At 58.9% G+C, this 23,742-nt stretch overlaps 1 protein-coding gene across 5 annotated transcripts in view; it reads right to left on the bottom strand.

Annotated features, from left to right (window-relative positions):
- Positions 1–3,158: 3,158 nt before the first annotated feature.
- The window catches only part of FOXP4 (forkhead box P4), a 52,155-nt gene continuing 31,571 nt past the window's right edge, over positions 3,159–23,742 (bottom strand). The window contains exons 3-17 of one of the 5 annotated variants that reach the window (XM_047859757.1): positions 23,581–23,670; positions 17,650–17,772; positions 16,949–17,035; positions 15,494–15,641; positions 15,161–15,371; positions 14,800–14,904; positions 13,905–13,992; positions 12,825–12,908; positions 12,535–12,742; positions 12,376–12,452; positions 11,328–11,429; positions 7,639–7,760; positions 6,066–6,132; positions 5,407–5,576; positions 3,159–4,944 (exon numbers count right to left, since the gene is read on the bottom strand). In XM_047859757.1, coding sequence (XP_047715713.1) covers positions 4,797–4,944; positions 5,407–5,576; positions 6,066–6,132; positions 7,639–7,760; positions 11,328–11,429; positions 12,376–12,452; positions 12,535–12,742; positions 12,825–12,908; positions 13,905–13,992; positions 14,800–14,904; positions 15,161–15,371; positions 15,494–15,641; positions 16,949–17,035; positions 17,650–17,772; positions 23,581–23,670 — 1,830 coding nt within the window. In that variant the 3' untranslated portion in view covers positions 3,159–4,796. Of the gene's footprint in view, positions 4,945–5,406; positions 5,577–6,065; positions 6,133–7,638; positions 7,761–11,327; positions 11,430–12,375; positions 12,453–12,534; positions 12,743–12,824; positions 12,909–13,904; positions 13,993–14,799; positions 14,905–15,160; positions 15,375–15,493; positions 15,642–16,948; positions 17,036–17,649; positions 17,773–23,580; positions 23,671–23,742 lie in introns of all 5 variants that reach the window. The other 4 variants (XM_047859758.1, XM_047859756.1, XM_047859760.1 and 1 more) reach the window with 4 other exon arrangements.

The raw sequence follows: 23,742 nt of genomic DNA, 5'->3' as shown, positions 1-23,742 counted from the left end.
TAGGGCGTTCCAGTCCTTCTCTCTCCCGTTCCCTCTGTCCCACAGTGGCTATTCCAACAAGCCCCGACTTACCTCATTCTGCCGAGAGAAGAACGGCAGCTGAGGGGCTCTTACCTCAGTTTCCCCCTTGGGAGTCTCCAAGAAGGTGGCGGGGGGGGGGGGCGGGGGGGAGAAGGCAAAGCAAATAGTGTCACTAAAACGCTGAGACTAAGCCAGCGAGCCTCCCACCACAGTATTCCTCATTCTCAATGCTTTGTCTGTTAATCTCTTTGATTCCTGGGTCTCAATGTCCTCATCTGTAAAATGGGGGTAATCATGGCATGTAAGTCAGAGGTGTTGCGGGGGGATTACAGGAAACATAAAGTGTCTAGAATTGTGTCTGGCACACGAGAGCCCATTAAATGTTAGCAATTACCATTAAACATCTTTATTGAGCCTGTCTGCCCAGTATACTACTAGTCTTTAGAGACGACTTCCTTCTAGATCACTCAGTATTTCTCTTGCCTTCTCCCATTTCTGTTCAGGAGACTGCATAGGTCACCAAGTTGGAGAGGTCCGCGAAGTCCCCACTCAACGGACGGAACCCTTTTCTGCCCTGGGCCAGAGGGGTGAAGGGTTGTTGTTCTCACCCTAGACAGAGCCCGTCCTCCCCACCTCCTCAGTCCCGCAAGTTTGCCCAAAGGAGGAGCCCAAGGTCGGCTTTGGCTAAAGCGCCCTCTGCTGGCCGCTGGCAAAAGACCTTGAGCAGGGGTGGACACTTCATGGTAGAGGCAGGGAAGAGCTTTCTGAATGCGAGGGGAGACTTCTGTCCGGTGCAGAGCCCAGAGCCCTACCTTCTCATCTCCAAAATATCTGGCTTGGGGTAGCCCTTTTTTGTTTGTTTGCCAGCCTGAGAACGGGCTCAGCAGATAGCCCTCCCTCTCCCCACCAGGGCAGAAATGCTAAGACCAGGATAAGCTGCCAGCCAGCTCTGACCACCTGCCCCCAACTCCCTGAACAGGAGGAAGGAGAGACAAGACCACACACACAGGGCATCCTGACAGCAAAGCACAATGAAGGGCTTAGGGGGTTGGTTCTTCTTTTGAAGAAGGTAATGGGAGAGCGCCCCACGTGGAACCTGGGAGACTAGAGAGAAAATGGGTTATTGGGTTGTAAGCCCAGTGCACTCAGAAAGTGGTGGTCCACAGCTGTCTCCTGTTGCTCATATTGTAAGCCCCTCTCCTCCTCAAAGCCCGAGATAGGTCCTCCCTCCACGTCCAAGGGCACTGGCCAGACATTTGCTGTACCTCTGGGGGGGGGGGGGGGGCGCGGCGGGAGGGAGGAATTAAAAACAAAAACAAAAAACAAAACTCTAGTTGAAGCAGAAGAACACAAGTTAGACTGCGGGAAGGACTGTCCTGAGAGCAAGGCTGGGTGTAGTCTTGTCGCTTTAGTCTCTGGGGCTAGTTTGGAGGACAGAGACCTTGGTCTCCCAGGGTGGACTAAGGGAGCTGGGAGGTTGGCGCAGACACCCCAGGATTCTCTGGGGCTTTGTAGGGGGTTGGTGGGTCCCTGAGGGGAAGTGGCCGCAGTGAAATCATGGGGGATTGTTTTATTACATTGCAGGGGATGCTGCTGTCCCCAGACTACACACGCAGCCACTTCTCCTGGGCTGGCAGCCTCCACAGAGGGCAGGGAGGGCCACACGACAGCACATCGCACTGCTGCTTCTTGATACGGTGCTGGTGGGCGAGTCTGTGGGTGGAGGGTTCGGGGCGAGGGGGGGGGGGGGCAGATTCAGACTCCAGGCCGAGCTCCCCTGGCCTGACCCGCCCAGGCCATCGTGAGATGCCGGGAGGAGGTACTGGGAATTCACCCCAGGCTCTATGCAAGTGTCCAGGGGATTAGGGCAGGGGGAGGAGGTGGCCTGGACAGCAGTGAGAGAGAGAAAACAGGGGGAGAAAGAGGCAGAAGGTGACAGACAGTGGTCAAAAGCACTAGGAAAGGACAAGGCAGTCCTGAGACAGAGAAGTCAGTGAAGACTCCCATTTCCAGATCCTGTATCCTTTCCCGCCCCACTTGCTCCCCCACCCCCAGCTTTGTTTTTGGAAAGTTCCAGCAGCTTGGTGGCAAGGGCAACAGATTCCAACAGGGTTGCTTTCTCCACACCTACTCCTCTACCTCCCAGCGCCCGCCCCCCCGCCCCGCCCAGGTACACACATTCTGGGGGCTCCTGCCCCAGGACAGAGGTCTGGGGGCCTTGCCCTCAAGAAGGAAGTGTTTGGAAGGTGCTCGAGGTGCTGGAAGAAGGGAACTGGTAGAGGACCCCGGTGGGTGCTGGGCACTGAGAAGGCCAGAGGGGGTCCCCCGTTGGGGAAGGACCAGGAAGTGCTGCGGGATGGAAGGCCGAGGGAGGTGTCAGGACACACGTTCGGGTTCACAGCTTCGATTTCCTTCCCTCCCTCCTCTAACCATCGAGGGCACCCCTGCCTGTGGGTCAGGCTAACCCCCTTTCCTAGCAGAGCCAACCAGCACTACGACACGGACAGGACACACAGCGGCAGGCCTGCACCCACTAACAGCCACCCCCCCCCCCCATGCATGTGCACACCCAGCCCCTATCCAGGCTCCCACGGAGGCCGAGTGATGGGCCCAGAAGGGCACCTGAGCCTGCAAGCACAGGTCTCCAGGGGTGGTGGTCCTGCAGCAAGGATCGTCTCCATCCCCGGAAGAAATCTCCCTGCTGAACCTACCCTTGAAGGAAGGGGTGGGGGTGGGCAGGAAGGAACAGTGACTTTGGGAGAAAAAATGGAGAGACCTGGTTTGAAAGAAAATACCAGAGAACACCACCAGGGTGACAGTGGAAGAGGCAGGTGGGAGCTGCTGACAGGTTCCCCGCCCCCCCCCCCCCCCCACCGCATCCCCCCCACCCCCATGTCCTGGTCTGCTCATGCACTTCCAGAAAGCACCCCTAAGGAGCCCCCGCTGTCCACAGGGCCTCCTTCCCCCAGAGCAATCTTTCCACTTCAGTGCCTTTCCCCCCTCACCCTGGTGACACACACAGGGCCCGGTGAATAGAGGACGTTTAATATTTCTGTGCTGGTCAAACAGAACACAGGTGGGGAGTACATAGGGGAGGGGGCGGAGGGCCCCCTGCCTCTCAGGAGGGGTGGCTTGTGAAGGGGTGTATGTGGGGGGTTCTTGGGAAATAGTCCAAGGAGGTCTTCTCAGCAAAGGGGCCTGGCCTGGGGTATCACGAGCATCCAACACACCCAGTCCATGGCCTAAGTCGGGGTCCCCCATAGGGGGTCTGTGGAGTCTCACTTCTTTTCCAGCTCCTTTGCTGGAATCCACACTCCCAGTGTGATGGGGGACTTGGTCCTAGCGAGGGGTCTGTAGAGCCCCCAGGAAGCAGCCCAGGGTTGGGACTGGGGCTCAAGGCCCACTGCCCGAGGAGAGGAGAGCCCCTCGGGATGCTGAGGGCAGCACACCTCCTTCCCTCTGCCCTCGGACCTTCCTCCTGGCTGGCCAAGAGCAGAAGTGGGGGTGAGCAGGGCCCCCAGCCTCTACTGAGTCCCAGGGTCCTCAGGGTGGGGTGGAGGAAGGGTGGAGAGAGGGTCTGGGCCACCAACAGACACTGTAAACTTTGGTTTAAAACAATAACTTAAGTGGAGGGAGGGCTTCCAGCCTGGGGCTAGGGGCGGGGAGCAAAGAGGGTGGGGGTGGGGGTGGGAGGCCACAAAGGAAAAAGCCAACAAAAAGTTTTGGTTTTTGCTTCCGGCATAAGAAAGGTCTTTGGTCATCGGTTTAACTGGGGGTGGGGAGGGGGGCTGAGGAGGGGTGAGGGAGGACTACCATGAGGGGACCTGTAGGCTGGGGGTGACCTGTTGGGTCACGGCAGTCACCTGCCCCTCAAGCCTGGTCTCTGCCTGGCCTCTCCCGTGACAGAGGCAGGATGCTTCCTGGGTGGCACTGGCAGCTTCAGCCTCGAGGGCCTCGCGGCTCCCCCTCCATCGGCCCACCCTGCACAGACCTCTGCGAGGAAGCCAGCACTGGGCCTCTTCCTCTGCTCCCTGGTGTGTGGGGGGCAGCCGAGGGGCACCCAGTGAATGGGGTGGAGGCCCAGTTCGGCCTGGGTTCCTGTCCGGGAGCGAGGCAGCCTTGCTCTCACAGACCCCGCAGGGCAGCAACACCCCAGCTGTGGCTCTTGAGTGGGCACAGCTCAGGGGGCCCGTTTCTTCTGGGGATGGTCTGGAACATCAGCTCCCCCCCTGGGCCCAGGCCGGGGCAGGGGGAGGAGGTGGGGGCTGGGGAGATTTCTTCACAGTACGGAAAAGAAGGTGAAAGAGGGCACAAATTAGGAAAAAGGGGGGGGGCTCTGGCCAGAAAACACTGCCAGAGCCAGGTGCGAGGGGCCCTGGGTTTGAGAGGGGTGGCTTAGCCCCGCCTGCGGGTCTCCATGGCGCTGAGGGGCCCTGTAGGGGAGAGCTGGTGGGGGAGGAGGGCCCTGCTGCTGGTGGTTGGGGGGAGGCTGTATTCAGATGTAGGGGAGGGTCTGAGGAAGGGTCTGGGCCCTCCGATTCCTCTGCCGGTCCCAGACCAGGGGTTCGGTGTCCCCTCAGGGGCAGGACCGTCGCTGCCCCCCGAGCGTCTGTCAGTCAGGTCACGTTGGGAGTTGCTGGCCCAGCCTCCCCTACCCCCCCATCTGAGTCCTGGAAGTGCCTTGAGGTTTGGGCGGGGCTGAGGAGTGGGGGTAGGTGGGGCCTGGGTTCCGGAGGGAGGGGTCTCACCCCTGCCCTGCCTGCCCCTAGAGGCCCTTAGGACAGTTCCTCTCCTGGCAGCTCCTCCTCCAGGTCCCTGTCTTCTGGAGGCCCCGCGGTGCTGGGGTTGGGGGGGCCCAGGGCGGGGCCTGGCCGCCGGTCTTCCTCTGCCTCAGCCGGCTCCTCTTTCACCTGCACCTGGTGGCTGTGACAGAAGGGATCGTGTGGGCACCTGGGGGGGGGGGAGGGCTGTTCCCCGGCCTCCACAAACACCCAGAATTTGGGGGTGCAGTGGGGTGCCCGCAGCTCACTCCCCTAGGACCGCATCATCCCTGAGCCACTGGCGCCTGACGTCTTAGGTCTGATCTCCCCCAGAGCTCTCCTCCCAGGAAGGGGGATGTTGGGCTGGGCAGCGGTTGCCTCTGATTGGGGAGAAGACAGAGAACAGGGGGAGAGGAGGAAGAAAGCAGGAAGGAGGGAAGTAAAAAGGAAGCGGAGAGAGGAGAATGAGAAGGGAGAGGGGAGGAGAGGCACCATGGGAAGGGAGAAAGAGAAGTCACTCATCTGGGAAGACAGGTGTGTGTGGGGGGTGGTGTAAGAAGATAGACCCCACCTGCAGTGGTGTCTGAGGGGCCCCGGGGGTGGGGGATCCGTGCTGTGTGCTCACCTGTACTGGGGTGGGGAGAGGCGAGGGGGGCTGCTGCTACCATTGCTGGGCAGCGGCTCCACGGAGGCGCCCACGTCGTCGTGGCTGAGTGGAAGGAGGCTGCTGGCGGAGCCCGGGTTCAGCATGCCAGGGCTGTTGAGGAGGGGGAAGCTGCTCTCGGCCAGGGCGGCCTGGAGGGCACAGGGTTGACCCCATCAGCCAGCCCTATCCAGGCAGGTGCTGTCCCTTCCGTGTCCCTAGAAAGCCTCCAGGGCGTCCTGTGCTGGCAGATCTATCTTGGCAAGTCCCCAGTCCAGGCTCGGCCTTTCTCACACATCACCCCTCCCCTCCCAAGGCCAGACTGTGACCCTGACCCACTGCCTCACAACATTCCTGGGAACCTGGGAACGTGAGCCTGACCTATCCCTTCCCAGGAGGCAGAGGGCCCCGAGCCTGACTAGCCAGAGAAGGGGACACGGCTGATTATGCCAACCTCCCTCCCTGCTTTGGTGCCCCGAGTTGGGGTGGGGCAGAGGGCTGGGGTTTGGGCCCCTCGGAGTGGTCTTCCCCCTCCCAAGCCAGATCGGAGCTCTGCAGGGGAGAGTGGACGAAGGGCAGTGTGTGTGGGCAGGACAGCAAGGGGGCAAGAGGGAAAAGGGCTCCCATCAGGGCGCACTCACCTGGTAGCTGGCGTTAAGTGCTCCGTAACTGAGGCCCGAGATCATGTTCTTCACCAGGGTGGGGCTCCTGGAAGACAGAGAAGGCAGTGCTCCGTTCGTTCCTTCAGGCCTTGACCCTGACTAGGTCCTGCCTTGTGCTCGGCGATATTCCATTCCTGATGCTAGGAGGCTACGGCACGGTCAGCAGCGTCTGCCGAGCCCTGGGTGGGCTCCATCGCCCTCAACCCTCAAGCTGACCCGGCATGGCGCGTCACATGCTGACAGCCCCCTTCCCGGGCCCGGGGCTCTGGAACCTGGGCAGTGTCTCAGAGCTGGCAAGTGGGAACGGGGGTCCCTCCCGATGCCTGTCTTCACATCATGCCACCCCAGCAGTTCTTCTCTGCTGTCTCCATTTCCCAGTGCTTGGCGGACCCAAGCTAGAGCCCTGACCTCCCCAGTCTGTAATATCCACGCTATCTTGCCATACGGAATCGTGCGACATCTAATAACCCAGGGGCTTGGCTTGGCCTGTCCCCAGGTGCTCCACGCCAAAGGCTTGTCTGCCCAGGAAGGGGTTCAGGAGTTGGGTCAGGAAAAACCATGGCTCAAGGCTGTCCCTCTTCCATAGCAATTAATCCCCTACCCCCCATTTACAGAGCATCTAAGGGAGGTTAAGGAACTGACCCAAGCTCACCCAGCCAGTGAGACGCAGAGGTGCATCTGAATCCAGGTCTTCTGACCAAGTGGGTAAAGAGACGTAAAAATAATCCCCCCAAGTTTGGAGGGGGGCACTCAGAAGGGGATGGCTCTCCTTCCCTTTTCCAGGCCCCAACCCTGCCCAGCCCCCACAGCTGAGTGGGGTGGAGAGGCTCTTTTCCCAGGAGAAAGATCTTCGAGGGCAAAAGGCATTCACACAAATAGATATACACCTACTTGCCTCACTTCTCTCCCCCTCCCAACAGGCCTCTGGCCCAAGAAGCACGGGCAAAGGGTGGCCCGCGTGAGGGACATCTGGGGTGGAAAGGCCACTGGGTGTTGGAACGGAAGCCAAGGGGAGGTTTCGACCCGCCCCCAGGTTCCTCAGTTTCCAATGAAAATGCTGCATGCTAGAGCGAACGCAAAAGGTGGGAGTTCGGAGACCCAGCTCTGCTGTGAATCTGCAGTACGGTGTGACCTTCCCCCAGCCCCTTGCCCTCTCTCGGTCTCCTCTCCCTATAAAACACGGAGGTGGGGCCTGGGGTCCTCAGAGGTCAGCTCATCCTGTGATGAGATAGGGGAGTACGACTCTGAGGCTGGCAGCCCCCTCACCAATGGCCACCTAGCTGGCATCTCCCCATGTCCCAGCTCCAGACATGGCTACTTTGGGTCTCTGTCTCTGGTTCCAGGTCCCCCTAGGCTCCTTCCCCTCAGCCAGAAATAGGGACAGAATAAGACATACATGTCCTCTTTCTGATCACCTGTCACTTCCAGATTCTAGGCTCCCCACCCCCAAAGTGGGAAGGACCGGGTTCACATGGGTGTCCTGGAGAAAAATGGGGGGTGACCCGGTCCACGCCCCAGGCAGATGCCTCTGCTTGGGGCTGGGCCAACATACCCCGTCATCTTTGGCGGCCTCCGTTTCTGATACTCGCGCTCATCCACGGTCCACACGGCGCCCTTGACGTTCTCCACGCGCACGAAGCACTTGTGCAGGCTGAGGTTGTGCCGCACAGCATTCTGGGGGTGCGGAGACAGGGCGGGTGCTCAGAGGCCCCTTCCCCACTCAGGCAAGCACACACAGCAAAGTCCCTGTCCCACCATGTCCCACCTCCCCTGGCCCAAGGACAAGCAGGCTGCCCCAGGGAGGAGTCCCAGCCAGGGGCGAAGGCAGGCCTCTCTCCCGCCCTTGACCCAGGGACTGCCAGGGTCCTCAGAGCCCACAACCCATTTTACGATCTGCTCCCTTCTCCCTGCCATCTTTTGGAAAACCCTGTCTACCAACTAAATGCTATCTAGGTAGTAATAATTTGTTTTCCCGGCAGCATTGATCAGACACACGTAGCTGTTACTTGGGGCTCCTGATCACCAGGAGATCACACTCGGGCCCTGGCACATCAGTGACCTGTCATCTCAGGTGCATGCAGAATTTCCACTAGGCTTTAGAAGTTCTGGACATAAATCAGGAACCCTCGCTGCAACCTTCCTCAATCTCTAGGAGTGTGGGAACCATGACTTTGAGAACAGACAGCTTATTAAGAGCATGAGGTAAACAGCAGGCCTAATGCATACTTGTTGAAATACACGGGGAGAAAGGAGAGCACGGGTTTAGTAGCTGGGAGGCAGGAAGAGGAGAGAGAAAAGAGGAAAAGTCACCTTGTCGCTCCCACCTCCTCCTGGCAGGGTAACTTCAGGAATTGAGGCCATCTGAATTGTAGGACACTTGGGTGAGGGCGGGGGTGCTTGGCCCAATTTCCCCCGGGGCGGGGGGGGGGGGGGGGGGCTAGACGAGGGCCCTAGCCCACCCACTCCCCGCATGGCCCTCAGTCCCGTCTCTGTGCTCTCCTCTCTCGGCTTCGCCCCCCCACCCCCAGCCATCCCTGTCCCTGTTACCTGTCCTCCCTCTGCTTCCCCCGCCTTGTCCCCATCCTTGTCTCCTCTTTACATTTCTAAACGGGGAAGAAAGCCGGCAGGGCGGGCAGCCCATGCCCCTGGAGATCCCCTCTCCCTCTCTCCCTTCCAACTCTTGCCACTTGCAACTGGCCCGATTTCATTACCAATTTTAATTTGCCTCTAATTAAATCCTGTGTATTTTTCCGACTCGCTTGCTAATCCACGAGGGAGGCGGGCGGCTGGAGTGGAATCTCTTGGAGCGATAATTACAAAGGGCCTAATCACGCCGGGGCTCCTGCCTCGGAATAAATTTGCCCGCATTACGGGGCTCCGATCCTCCGCTTTGCAAATGAGAATGACCCCAATTTCCGAGGATGGCCTCACCGGGGCTTTTTTCCCTCATTTCGAAGCCTGATTCGTGATGAGAGACTAATTCGTTACGCTGAAACATTAACGGCAATTTAAGGGGTCTGGCGGGGGGCTGCGTAAACAAAAGGACGGGCCCACAACACGGGCCCTGAGAGGGAATGGACACAGGGGGCGGGCTGGTGAGGACCACTGGCTTGGCAGATGGCAGCTCTGTCCCCGGATGAACGGCAGCTGGCCTGGCCCACGCTGGTGCCCGACCCTTCTGCCCTGGTCTGAAGTGGACAGCAACTCAGGGTGTGGGCCAGAAAGGGTGAAGAGGGAGGAGGGGACGAGATACAGTTGGGAAGAGGCGGGGCCTCAAGGGGCAGACGAATGGGTGGAAAGTGGAAGGGGAACAGTTGGGTGTAGACAGGGTATGTTTCCTGAGGAACAGGGATGAAGCCTGGCTGCAAAAATCCTGAGGGTGAAAGTGGATCTCGAGCAGGGACAGATTCTACTGTGCCACAGGTAGGGAGGGCACAGGTAGTGCCCTAAGTGGCAGAAACAGCAGCAGGGCACTAACTAGGAAGATCAACTGCTCCCCCAGCTCCTGGTGTCGCACTGGGACCTACACTAGGTGAGGGGGGTGGAGGTGAAGACCTGGGAGTGAGAGACACACGACTGGGATGACCCTGGCTGGGTGACGACTGAAGGTGGCATGGGAGGCCAAAGGCACTGGGCTAAAGGGGAGGGGCTTCAAGACGGTCATTGAGGGGTTTCAGGAAGTCCCCCAAACCAGCTCCTTCTGATCTCAAGAAAGGACAATGGGGTGATACAGTTAAGAGAACAGGAAAGGAGGGTAGGTGGCTGAGTGACACTCTGCCCCCAGAAGGAGGTTGTCTTATGAAGTGAGGCTCTATAGTCTCACCCCCAAAGACAGAAGATTAATCTGCATCATTAACATAAATGTTAGATAAAAACTGTAGTGATCCTTTATGTTTGCATAGAACTCTTATCATTTATAAGACCAGGCATCCAAACTGGCCTAGAGGTTGGAGACCGGGCTAGGTGGTCCCCACAAGGCCCTGCTGGCTCAGGGAGAGGGCAGGACTGTGGTTGGCAGGAAATGACATCATTCACAGCCAATCAGAGCAGCTGTCCCAGCCCAACAGCCTCTTTCCCAAGCTTTGGGAACTGGGCACAGGGATACGGAAGGTCATAGAGCAGTGTCTCCTGCTGCAGTTAGCACATTTCGGGGCAGAGGAGACCGGGCCTTGTGCAGACCCCACCCAATCCGGCACTGGTGGGGAGGGGGCCTCAATGACACTTGTTGAAACCTAGAGGGGTGGTGGGGAGATAGCCTGTTTTGCTGCACTTTCCAAGCTGGCCAGCAGGGGGACTCAAGAGCCAGGGATCCAATTAAGGTTCTGAGACCCAGGGACTCTTTCCCGGGTGTCTAACTTTCCCTGCAGGGTGCCAACAATCCCTTCTCCTCTCCCCTCCCCCTTCCCAGTTTAGATATCACCTCCCCACTCTGCTGCACAGACCCTCATACTCTCACCCATCTCTCTCTCTCTCTCTCTCTCTCTCTCACACACACACACACACACACACACACACACACACACACATACACACACACACACATCCCCTCCTGGCTATGGAAAAACAAATAGCTGAGTGCCCCAGTCCACATCTCAGTGTCCCATTTTTCTAGGGTCCCTCCCTTCCCTGCCTCTGGTCCCCTAAGAACACTCTATGGCTGAAGGTGTTGAAATGACTAATTGGATCGAGACAATTATCTTCCTGCCGCCATGGCAGAGCTGGGGAGAGGGTGTGAGAGCCTGTGTTTGTGCCCCAGCACAGTCTACGGGTCTTGCTTGGTCTATCCACGTGTCCGGGTCTGCACACTGCCCACCCCACCCTACGCTTCAGAACATGTACCTTTAGCCAAGGTACCCAGACCCTTAGGGTCTCTTGAGGGTGTAACCTGGCTCTTCCTAACAGGCTTGGGCATTACGGACTCCTGGAGGCCCTATTTCATGGGGCTGGAGTCTCTGGGGCCTGTCTGGGAGCACTCCAGAGAAAGGAAACTTTCTTCCCAGAAGGAAGGCAGCACAAGGCTGGAAAGGAGGGAGTATTAAGAAGCAGTTTGAGAACATACTATATAGCCCATGCTGAAGTGGGGGTGGAGGGGCCCATGGTGCAGCCTGGGCCCTGCTGGGGCCATTTCTGTAGAATGCCCCTCCGAGGGGACTAAATGTTATGTACCCTTGGTCTCAAAGGGAGGTGGACATGTCCAAGGGTGACTGGGGCCCTTGGGAAGGAGGAAGGAGCATGCCTCACCTTCCAGGTGGCAGTGTTTCTCCGGAAATAGGCGAACATCCTGGTGAACCAGTTATAGATCTCATTCAGGGTCAGCTGCCTGTCGGGGGTTTCCAGAATGGCCTATGGGCAAGAGAGAAGCAAAGAGACTTAGTCTGGGCCTCGAGGGGTCACAGGCCTGTGTTCTCTCCCTTTTGCCTGGCCCAACTCTCACCCCGAGGAGAGAGGACACCCACTACAGAAGCCCGTGGGACAAGAGAACTGGTGGGTGCCTGTCGGTCCCTTGATGGGAGCAGGCTGGTTACGGCCCAGCCAGGGGCCAAAGAAAACACGAGCCTCAGGGCTACGCACTTGTGCAAGCAGCACATGACTTCCTTCTGGAGGGAAACTGGTTTCAAGCACCCCTGCCCTGGAGTGGGAATGAAGCAGCGTTCTCAGGAAAGAGATGTCCTCGGGGTGGGGGCCATTTGGAATTTATCCTAATTTTGGCAGAGGGCACCCAAAGCATGAGATGGGGTATGTATGCAGCACATATGAGAATAAGTGTGAGGATGTGTGTGCCTGCGTGTGGAGATCAGAGCAAGCGGACGTACGTGTAAACGTCCGTTAAGCATTAAGGACATGAGGGAGGGAACACAGGGGTGTGTGTGTGTGTAAGAGGGCTGGGGGGGAGGGGGAGAGGGGGCAGGCAGACAAAGGGCAAGCCTATGAGAAAATAATCTCCTAGAAGTGTACGTACATGGGAGTGACAGAACGACTGACAGTGGGTATGAGCAACAAAAAATGCGTGTGCCCCCAGAGACATGTCTGCACCAGTAGGTGCTGAGGCAAAGCCTGTGCCAGAGGCCGTACGGCTGAGAAGGAAAACCCACGTGCCAGGACAGGACAGGTGTGGGAGGGGAAGTCTCTCCTCTGGCCCTAGGACCCTCCTGGAGGCTGGGGCACTGAGGGTGGGTGGCTGTGTGTGTGTGTGTGTGTGTGTGTGCAGCCTGTGTGAGGGTGTGTGTGTGTGTGTGTGTGTGTGTGCAGCCTGTGTGCCCTTCCCACCCCCTGTACCATCCATACTCACCTGGCGGATGAGGGAGGCGTAGGTGAAGGGGGGCCTGACGTCGGCGTTCTTGTAGAACTCGTGATTCTGGGCCAGCTCTGGGGGAGACAGGCAGAGGGTGAGGTAGCCAGCTGGGGAGTCCGGCTTGCGGGGGAAAATGACCCTCCCGGCAGTCCTTACCTGAGGAGATGGGGGAGCAGAACTTGTCGCTGCTCCTCCGCCGGGCGGGGCCCCCGCTGTGCAGGGAGGCAGAGCTGAGGCCGGGGGGCCGTAGGGGGGTGACAGGGGCAGCGGCCGAGGTGGGGGGGTGCACGAGACCATCTGGGAAGGAGTCTGCTGCAGACACGGTCACCTTGGAGAATGAGGAGGAGCCAGGGACCGGGTTCAGCTGTGAGCAATGGGGCGGGTGCTGAGACCAGCGCCAAGGGTGGTGGTCCCGGGAGGGCCGCAGGGAGGGGTGAGTCACTCACCGGCTGGCTGAAGGGCTTGGGCTCGGAGGGCCGCATGTGCAGGTGCGCCATCATGGCCTGCAGCCTCTCACTCTCCTTGGCGAGCTGTTTAGAGGCGGGAGGTGGGCAGGGGCTGAGCCCCAGGGGCCTCCAATCCTCTTCCCCCTCCACCAGACACCCATGAAAACCCCTATTCCCACCACCCCTCTCCTCCACACCTCAGGGGTCCCCTACTGCTGGAAAGCCTCAGCTCCGCCCTGCCCCTTCACACCCTCAAGGCCAGGGCCTGGGGCCGCCACCCACTGCATAAAGCCCCCCCTCCTTCTCCCCCACACTGTGTGTCCCAGGCTAAAGCTCAGCAAGCTGCTACAAGTCAGGGGCCTCCTTCCTCATGGCACAGGCCTTTCTCCCCATCGAAGGCAGAGGCTGTGGTTGAACAACACCCAAGTTCAGTGGCACTTGTGTGTGAGAGGGTCCTCGCGCAATGAATGGAGACGTGGGAATGGATGAATGATTCATTCACCCCCATTCATAAATTCAATAGATCTTTCACAACTGCCCTCTCATGGCAGGGCGCTCTGCTAGGTGCCGGAGGGAAATGGGTTTATGCTGACTGGCTGCCTGACGGACTGCCCTGACCGGGCTTCAGAGTGCACGCTCGGGAGACAGACTGCCTAGGTTCTAATCCCACTTGGCCACCCACTGGGTGAGTGACCAGAGGCAAATTTCTTCACCTCTCTGGGCCTTAATTTTCCGTATCCGTAGAGTGGGGATGGTAATAGTACCTGCCACATGAGGTTGTTTAGAAGATTCCTCGAGTTATACAGGTAAAGTATTTAAACCAGCCCAAAGGGCGTGCTCAACGTGTTAGCTGTTAATGTTTTTATTGTTTTTATAAGGATGGCACTCTTCTGGCCACCCCCCCCCCGCCCCCCACCCTGGATTTGCTCAGAATCAGACTGCGATCACCTCATGATCTTGGCTATCAGGAACTAGAAAGCAGAAGATGACCCTTCCAAGAGACCCTCTAAGCCCCTCCTGGAATGTCAGTGCTGTAGGTGGGGCAGAGCCCGGAGGTCCCCAGGTCCCTGCAGCGCACACCTGGATCTCCAGCTGTTGTACCACCTGCATCTGCACCCGGCACTGGGCTGTGCTCCGGTCATCCAGGGCGTGCTCTGTGTTGAGGTGTCTTGGGGGAGGGGGAGGGGGCAGAGAAGGGAAAGTTGGGCCTGGCTTTCCAGCTGCTACTACCCCCGCCTGCCACCCCCCCCCCCACCCCGCCCCACCATCCCATGCTCTAATCCCACCCACGGCCTGGAAAGTAGACAGACCGAGGGATACAACGGGAAAGAGGTGGGAAAGAAAAAAACACCAAACAAAACAAAACAAAACAAAAAACGGGGCAACGGGGCAACGAAGGAAGCCGCCTTCTCGTCAGCCTCCTTTGATGTCTTTGCTAAAATCGCAGCTACAGAGAGATCTAATTGCAAATGAACTAATTAAGTAAACCTCTGACGAAGCGTGAAAACAATTTGTTTGACCCTGATGCTGCAAGGGTCTGGGAGACAGCGGAGTTAATCAGTCAGTGACAGAGCCTGGCACGGCTGTGGCAGCTGGCCGCCTGCTGCCAGCCGCCTGTCCGCCTCCCTCCCTGCCTGTCCACCGGCCTTCCGGCCTGTCACCAGGCCATCAGTCTCCGGGGCTGAGTCTGTGGGGAAGCTGGGGAGGGTGGCGGGGGGCGTCCTCTCCTGCTCCTCACACCCCCACCCTGCTGAGCTCTTGACAGCCTGAGGATGGGGTACACAGAGGCTGCAGGCCCTGCGACATATTGGAGGGGGGAGTGATCAGGGAGCTGTTGGGGGCAGGGAAGGAGCTAGGTACCCCAGGCGTGAGGACAGCAGGACAGCTGGCAGCTGGAGGCCCAAAAAGGGGCAAGCTAGGTGGCCGGCTGGGGAGTCAGGGGCCCCACGGAAAGGCTGCTGGGGGTGACACCTACTTGATGAACTGGCCGAGGTCTTCACACAGGGTCTCGCAGCCTGGCCACTTACACTCTCCGTGTCCGTAGAGGGGGTGGGAGCCTGGTGTCTCCTCATGGGAGGAGCTAGGAGAGCAGGACGGAGGCAGTGGTCAGGGACCCTAAAGACTCCAACAGCCCTGGCTCCCCCCCCACCCCCGGCCGTTGATGTTTCTGTCCCTACTATGGGTTTCCCAGAAGCCGGGGAATAATTTCGTGTGCCCTGGGAGAGGGGTGAACATCCAGAACCCAGCTCCACCTCCCCCCCAATCCCTGGGGCTCCAGGGGCACCCCGGGGGCAGGGGCAGGTGTGCAGCACCCTCTCCCAACCTGGGCCCCGCACCTGTCTCTCCGAGGTGTGAGCACAGTGGGCTGTCCGTTGGGCAGGGTGTGGTGGGAGAGGGGGGGTGAAACTTTGGGGGGGGCGGCAAACGAGGTAGCGGTGGTGGCTGAGCCAGTGAGGTCCAGCCCCTCCTGCTTGACGCTGTCCTCGGCGGGCTGCCCGGGGGCACCCTCGCCCTTCCACAGCTGGGGCAAGTCCGTCGGGCACACGGCTGCTGCGGGAGAGAGGAAGGCGGGAGGCTGGCAGGGCCCCCGAGAATCCACGGGGCTTCCCACCTCACCCCAGGGGAGCGGGGGTGGGCCAGGTCAGGCGGGGGTGGGGGGGCGCACTCACCTTGCGGGAGGGTCTGGAGGGGCCCTGAGGCTTGGCTGGGCTGCAGGCTGACCAGCCCCTGTCTCTGCAGGTTGAGCAAGTGCTGCTGCTGCAACTGTTGCATTTGCAGGAGCTGCTGCTGGAAGGCCAGCTGCTTGTTCCCCAGTGCCTGGTGGGGGGCCCGAGGGGGCGTGCAGAGAGGGGTGCCATCGGCCGAGGGCGAGCCGTCTGGCCCCCACCCTGCGGCCACCCCCTCCCAGGGCCTGTCAGCCCCCGGAGCTGTGGGAGCGGCGTCCGCGGCTGCCGCCTCTCTGCTCCCGGCCCAGCTTCCATAGGGCTGCATGCCTCCTCGCAGTAAACACACGCACGCACGCACGCACGCACGCGCGCAAACACACACAGCGGACCCAGACACGCAGCACGACGCCCTCCCTGCTCCCGCCCCCCTCCTTCCGCTGCCTCAGCTCCCCGCACCGCAGCTGTGCTCGCCTGGAAAGGGGGGGGGGGGGGGGCTCTCATCACAATGATCGATGAGCCTGTCAGACTCCGGGGGCCACTCCCGCCTGGCGGGCACCCTTCCCACATGCCCGGGTGCCCCCCTTCTGCGCTGAGGAGGGGGCCTACCCCCTCCAGCTCCTCTCCTCTCCTGCTTCTTAGATACAAGGAATCAAAGAGTCTGACGAGACTTTCAAAGATCGGCATCAGCTGGTCATTGGGACCCAGGCCCAGGGAAGAGCCACATCGCTACTGCTCAGTGGCACGCTTGCTCGCTGTACGGGAGCTCGGCTCTCTCCCTCTCTCTCTGCCCGCCTCCCCCCCCCCCCCCCCCTTAGTTCTTCACACAGGCACTGACAAGTCGGGCCGTCAGCAAGTCTTTTCTGAGTCCCAGGAGCCAAGCAAGTCCCGGGTGCTTGGGAGGCAGGGACGGCTCTGCCTGCCTGCCTGCCCTGGGGGTGGGGTGGGGGGCTGGCTATTCAATAAACCCAGCCTAGAGATAATGCAGAGAATGCAACAATTACAAAACTGTTGAGGGGGAGGCTGCTGGGCTTTGGGAAATGACTAGGCATCACCAGGGCAGCCTTCTGGGAAGAGGCAGCTCAGGACTTGGCTGTGGTTTGGCCAGCTGAAGGGGAGGCTCATGTCTAGGGCATGGAGGGAGAGCCAAGGGGCCTGGTATATGGAAGCTCAGGAGATGCGGTGGCCCAGATGAGGCGAGGGGATGCAGGCTAGGGAGTTCTCTGGAGGGGAAGGGCAGGATATGACAAGTGGTCGAGGCTGGGGCAGGGCTGGGGGGGGGGGGGGTGCAAGTGGGTAGGAAAGGGGCTGACAACAAAGCAACCGGTCATGAGCAAGGACCGTCGGACGCTCATACACACATCTACACGCCTGTGTGCGAGGAACACAGCAGGGCTTAGCCTTCTGCTCTCATTAATCCAACAACACAAGGGCACAGCCAGCCCTGCCCAAGCCCCTTACCTCTTTGGGTTGCTGCTTCCCAGCCTGCTGTTGGGTGAGGAGCTGTAAGTGGAGCTGCTCTTGCTGCTTCTTGTAATATTCCTGCAGCTGGGTGGAGGGTTGGGGTGGGAGCGGGGGGAGGGGGGAAGGGGGTGGCAGGGGTGGGAGTGGGTTACCACGGGTAGGGGACTGATGACCCTACAGCAACCCCAGCCTGCTGTTAACTGGGCTCCTGGAGGCAGAAGGAGGGAGTCTCACTGGGGCGGTGACACAGACACCCCGCAGGGAGATGTCTGCTCTCCCTAGTGGGCTCTGAGGGTCCCCAGCAGGGCCTGGATGGAGAGGCGGTGGAGAAGGGAGAGGGGGCTTCACCCCACAGCTGTGAGCCCTCCCTGCCTCTTGGTGGGTCTCCTGAACAGGTCACAACAAGGTGCCAGGAGGTTCCAGTACTCTGCCCTTCCCTGGGGTTCTGGATATAGAGGTGGGGTCCGTACGAGGAGGAGTCTGGGGGTGCTGCTGTGGGATAGGCCTGACCTCTAACCTGTCCCCAGCGGCCCTGGAGGAATGCAGACCAGTCCAGCCTGAGCAGTCTCTCTGGTTCCTGCCACTGCTTTGGCCAGCAGTGATGTTGGCAGTAAACAGGGTGGGAGATGGGAAGCCAGCACCTACCCTGCCCCCCACTCCTCTCTTAGACTTCCCAGCTGCCCCAGGGCCAGACTCACCTGCTGGAGCATGAGCGCTTGTTGCTGCTGGAGCAAGGCCTGCAGCTGTGGGGGTGACAGGATCTGCTGCATCTGTTGGGGGGTAAGCATCTGCGGCGACATCATGGCCACCGACACGGGCACCTGTGGGATTTGGCCCCATTAGCCTGCTCACCTCGATCCCACCCACAGTATGGCAGCATGGACTGGAGTGAGACTGCCTGGGTTCGAAACCTGGCTCTGCCACCTGCCAGCTGTGTGTCTTGCGACAAGTGACTTACCTCCCTGTTCTCTGTTTTCTGGTGGCTGAACAGGAAGGAGCGGTCAGTAGAACCCATAATGCTTCTCCCCCAGGGGACAGGCCACACCGGGCCCTTCCCAGTTCTTGCTCAGTCTAATCTGACAGCACTGTCTACAAGCTGGGCCTGGCCAGGAGGGCGGTCTGCAGCTATGGGAAAAACTCAGAAAGTGGCCCGCATGGCATGGGGACTCTGGCTCTGATCCCATACACGTCACAGACTCTCACATACCTGTCTAGACGGCACACACAGGTGTAGTTAAGTCGGGGGGGGGGGGGGGGCGCGGGTGGAAAGAATACCAGGCAGGGAGTTTGGAGGCACACTGCTGCTGCTAGCCCTGGAATGAATTTGCTGTGTGACCTCTAGGCAAGTCACTTGCCGTCTCTGGGGCGTCAGTTTCCTCAAACGTGAACCAGGGATTGAACTACAAGAGAGGACTCCCAGTAGGAACGTGCAGGAGTCTCAAAGTAGAGCAGCTTTCTATCCCCTGCCCTGGGTTAGGCCTCTGTGGGAGGCCTGCAGGACCTAGCTACCAGCAAGAGGTTCCTGGAAAAGCAATAACATCATTCTTTTCTCGGCCCCACCTCCCTGAAATCCCCAGGCTGGGGCAGTCATCGCCAGGGAGGCCCAAGTTGCAAAGTTGTCTTCTCCCGTTGTTTTGGCAGGGCAGGTGCCCTGATGGGGCTCTATGCCAACCCCACCGCTCTGAGCCCGGCTTGTCTAATCTCCCCTCCCACGGCCAAGCCCTAGAAGCGCCCCCACAACCCCCCCCTTTCCCACACACAGCAGGCACTCACTGAGTGTTTGCACCCCTGAGCTGAAATACCTTCCCCAGCAGATCAGAGGCCCCTCTGCCAGCCCAGGGGTGGGGAGGGGTTCGGGCAGCCCAGTCAGGGAGGGGTATCCTGCAGGGACTTGTCCTGGGCAGGATGTGACAGGTTATATCCTCAGGGGACTTGTGGCCCTGTCACCTCCCCCTCGCCTCATGGGTGGGGCAAGGGAGAGGAGTTGGTTCCCTTCTGGATCCCTGGCAGGGGCACGACTCAGCCTCAAGCCACCAATTAGGGGCTTCCCTGATAGAGGAGCAGCAGGGGAAGTGTGGTGGATCCAGGGACATCGGGGAAGTCCCAGTGCCCCCGATTCTTCTCCCCCACCCCCCACCCTCCACCAACAACTAGTGGCTGAGCCCCCGCCCTGGGCTTTTCTCCTTTATCCCAGTCATCTCTGTGCCAACAGCCTAGGGTGGGGCACACCCTAGCTCTTTAGCTGTGATGCTCTGTGTGAATGAAGGCTCCCAGGGGCCTCTAAAGAGGAGCCTTAAATGGCAGGGTTGGGATTCACACCCAGGTCTGTGAACTCCATGGCTCCTGGTGTTTCTATGTCCCACACTGCCTTCTCCAGCCCAGAGCAGGTCTTGAGGAAGGTCTGGAAGAGTATGTGGAAACTGAACTTATCCAGGGAGCTGAGGGGTCAATGAGGCTGGAGATCCAAAGGCCAGCCTCCCTTTTTACAAGCATATTTGGAGGGGACTCTAGAAAGCCAGGGTGTAGGGGTCTTCTGGTCCTCGCCCTCGGAGGGGCCGGGGCCGAGGGGGCAGACAATGGCACAGACCCATGCCTCTTGCAGGCTGTCCCCAAAGCTGGGAGGTGGCTCAGCTGTCCTTTTTTTCCTCCTTCCATGGGGGTGCCCACCATGGTGGTATTGAGCTCAGTCCTGGATTCCTGAGGCAGGTGACCTAAGTTCCTGTCCCTGACACTGACCATCCTTTGTACCCCATCTCATCTCCTACCAGACCTCCAATTGCTAACTACATGCCTTTAGGCACCCAGACCCTAAGTTCTACAAACTTTTGAAGCTGGCTCCTTTGTGCATATTGTCTCACAAATCTTTACAGAACCCCGAGGAAGGAGGGTCTAATCCTCACACTATTTTACAGATGAGGAAACTGAGGCCCAGCGGAGTCAAATCACCTGCCCTTTCCTCAAAGGCACAATGGGAGAAGGGGTAAGTGAAAGTGATTTGTAGGCCATCAAATTCCATACAAATGCAGGGAAAACTACTTTTAAAAACATTCTGGGTTTTCCTCTTCTCTTTTCTCTTCTCCCCCTTTCCCTCTCTCTTCCCCATGACTGCCCCTTAGGCCCGCCTGGAGCCCCGGAGGGTACTGCATGGCGAGGGTCCCCAAGGACCAGAGTTTGGGGCCTGTCATTCCCAGGGAGGACTCGATTTAGAGCCGGACATGGCCCAGGCAGGGAGGCAGACCAGACACCAGGGGATCTTTCCAGCCACTAGGGTTGTGAGTCACCGTGAGTGGCATGCAAGAAAGGATGTGGCATTTCCTTCCTTGGGGCTTTCCTACTTGGACGCAGGGGAATGGAAGAGATGACCTTGGAAGGCCTCCCTGGCCTCTGCCATTCCTGCCAAGTGGCCGAATAGCTGGCCGGAGAGGCGGCTGCAGAGATGTGGACGGATCACCTTGTGTGTACTTGTCCAGTGGGGCCAAGGGGGTCAAGAAAGGTCAGCGAAGTGGCTGCCGCATGCTGAGCTTCTGAACTGCCTGACCCCATCCGCTTCCTCCCATGCCCCTTAGGGTTCTGAGAACTGAGTTAGAGCTCCCCTGGTGTCCCCACTGACCCCTCACCAGGCTCGGATGTGTCAGGATAGGCACTGTCAGCCTGTCAGCTCAGCAAGGCCCGTGAGTCACTATCTGGAGAGTGGCCAGGACAGCTAAATGCTTACTAAAGCCCTGGCAGTGCGAGCCCTGGGCTAAATGCCGACAGCTGCCTCCAGCCCCTCCCTCAGGGACCCTGCCCAGGCCCCTGAGTCCTCCACCCACCATGACTACAGTGTGCTGGGCTGGGTGGCCTGACATAGAGGCAGCTTATCTGGGACCTGAGGGTTGGGAGGCTGTGCACCCCATGGATGCGATTTGGTGCCAGAATCAAGGACCCAAATTCAACCTCTTAAGTGGGGTCTAAGGTCCTTGGCTTGGTGGAGAGACCAGGCCAGACAGGCCAGACGGGCCAGAGCTTGGTCTAGGTTAAACTCCCTTGCAAATGACCAGAAGGAAGTCCGCAGGCTAGTTCTGGGCTGGAGCTGCAGCAAGGAAGAAGTAAAGAAGTGGTGGGGCACCAAGATGAACTTCCAGAAATTCTGGAGAAGATGATACAGAGGCTGGACAGAGCTAAGGGGCCTGGCCCTAGCCTACCATCATCCCCTCCACCCCCCAAAACTCCCAGCTACCTTTGCTGCCTTCTATAATTGACCCCTCCCTGCCTGGGGGCCCAGACAATGGTTCTAGAAACTTCTGAAGCTGGCTGCAGGAGAGGGGTCCTGAACATGGTAGGGAGGTGAGTGGGCAGCCAATCCTGTCTTGAGATGGGGAACAGAGCAGTGTCATGTGGGGGACACTGTTAAAGGGCCGCCACCTATCTCTTTCTTTGAACCATTTCACTCACAGAAAAGCTATTTCTAGGCCCTGTGACCCAGTCAGACCCATCTCCTTAGAGATGATGAACCTAAGGGTAGAGAGAAGAGGCAAGGAAGGTATCCAGGGTTGGGGGAGAAGGAGGACCAAAGTCAGAGCTCCAGGCTCCTGGAGAAGTACAGACGTGGCCCCATGAACCCCATCTCCCTGAGCCCAGAGAATCATCCCTGGGGACTACTGGTGTTCACTACTGTGCAAAGCACGCACAATGTCACAGTGTTGACATTTAAGTTTAAATTCTGGAGCTAAGTTGTTTGGGATCAAATCCTGGCTCTGTCCCTCATTAGCTGTGTGACTTTGGACACATTACTTAACTATCTGGGCCAAAGTTTCCTCATCTGCAAGACGGCTAATAATAATAGCATCTATAGACCCCACAGGGTTGTGAGGATAGAGGGAGACAGAGGACACTCGTAAAGCACGTAGCGTCTGCCCCATGGTAAGCACTCTGTAAATGTTAGTTTCGTCAGCACTGAGTAAGTATTTGATGAATGGATGACTCAGTCAGTGATTAGGACGAGGAGGCAAGGAGAGAGGAGGCCTGAGAAAAGGATCATTTGATCTGTCCCTCTGACCAAAATGTCTGCCATCCAGGGTCGCCCTTATTTGGCGGAAGGGGCCCTTCTCAGGAAGATTCCATGGTCTCCCTTCCCCTCTTAATGATTTCAGATCTCCTACGCCTCACGGCCAACGGTAAAGTCCTTTTTGATGCCTGACCTCGGTCTCTCCAACTACCATCTAGCTCCTTCCTTCTTGCCTTTGGGTCAGCAGGTCTCCTCTAGCTGGGGGAGCATTCCTGCTCCCCAGTCCACCCTTCCCTGTTCTTAGAAGGAGGTGGGAGTCTGGGCCCAGGGTGAGGACAACCCAGAGCAGTAGCCTGAAGACCACTTCAGACCCAGGGAATATGTGGGGGGTCGAGGGATCCCTAATTCAAAGAGACCCAGTCCGGACACCACACGAGCATGAGAACCTTCTACATCATTGCAGCGTGAGAACTTTCTCCTCTGCCCATTACTGACCTTCCAGATTTTGTTCTCACCTCCCCACCCAGACCACTACCCATCTTGACCCAACTCCTCCCCCTTGAGGGCTGTCTCATTAGGTTCAATACTTTAAAAGAGGGCCCCTGCTCAGGCCCCACATCTGTCAGTCACCTTGAACTTCTTCAAAGCATTTTCCGGAACATAAGCTTGTTTGACATAAAGCTCAGATGCTCCTCAGAGCACCAGAATCTTCCCCCCGCCCCCCACCCCCACAAAGTCTAGTCCTGGGTCCTCCAAGCACCCCACCCCTGCTTACCTCCTCACTTTCCTCCTTCCTTCAGCACCCCCTCCCCAAACTCCAGAGCGATCCGTGCTCACCCTTCCTCCCCTGGATAAACTTCCTTTCAAAGCCCTGCTTAATCCTCTCCCCAATTCCAAGCCTCCCCTGCTGCTGTGGGGAGGGGTAGGGGAGCCGGGAAACAAGGCTGCAGGGCCCGGGGGAGGGGAGCTGGCTGCCCGAATCATGACCCACCCGACTCAGACCGCAATTCTCCCAAGTTCTTTGTGACACAAAAGGTAAACAGAAGGCCCGGCTTCCCTCCCCACCCCCCCACCCCCCCCACCTCCCCACCTCCCACAGATCTCCCCTCCCCCAGCCAGCCAGATGGGCCGGCAAGCTGGGGGAAGGGAGGGGGGGGAAAAAAGGGCAGATTGTGCAAAGGAAAACAAAAGAGACAGAGAGACACCAAGAGACAGGAAACTGGGGGAGACAGAGTTGGTGGGTGAGAGATGGGGAGCAGCCTCTGAGAGAGAGCTGGGGAGAAAGGGACAGGCTGAGTGATTCACAAGGATGGGGAAGCAGAAAGCTGAGAAGGGATGGGGACCCTGAGGGCAGAGCCAGGGAAGGGAAGCCAGGGGAGAGAGAGCTGCAGCTCTCGCCACAAACTCCGAGCCACAGACACAAAGAGGCTGAGCTGAGGAAGGCCTGGCTGATCAGGTGAAGCCAGAGAAAGAGAAGTTCTTCCACCCCACGCCTGCACTGCTGCATTTGCTTCTGGAAAGCTGTGCACTTTGTGGCACTGGGGACTGGCAAGAGCAATCCTCCTGCTGGCCCTACCCCTCCCTCCGGGCCCAGTCACCCCCTCCCGACCTGCCCGGCCCCAGCCCACACCCTTCTCCTCACCTGCACCGCAGACTGCTTGCTGTCATTGCTGCCCGGGGAGCTCAGGCCCGAGGCCTGCTGCAGCAGGAACTGCCTGGCCACCTGGAGAGCCTGCAAGATAGGGGCCTGTCAGGGCAAGGTTTCCCTGCTCTAACAAAGGCCTGAAGGGCCCAGAGGGGGTGG

The sequence above is a fragment of the Prionailurus viverrinus genome, chromosome B2 (genome assembly GCF_022837055.1).
Source record: "Prionailurus viverrinus isolate Anna chromosome B2, UM_Priviv_1.0, whole genome shotgun sequence".
In the NCBI taxonomy this organism is placed as follows: domain Eukaryota; kingdom Metazoa; phylum Chordata; class Mammalia; order Carnivora; family Felidae; genus Prionailurus; species Prionailurus viverrinus.
Note: the sequence above shows the minus strand (reverse complement) of the source record. Positions and strands in the feature narration are given on the sequence as shown.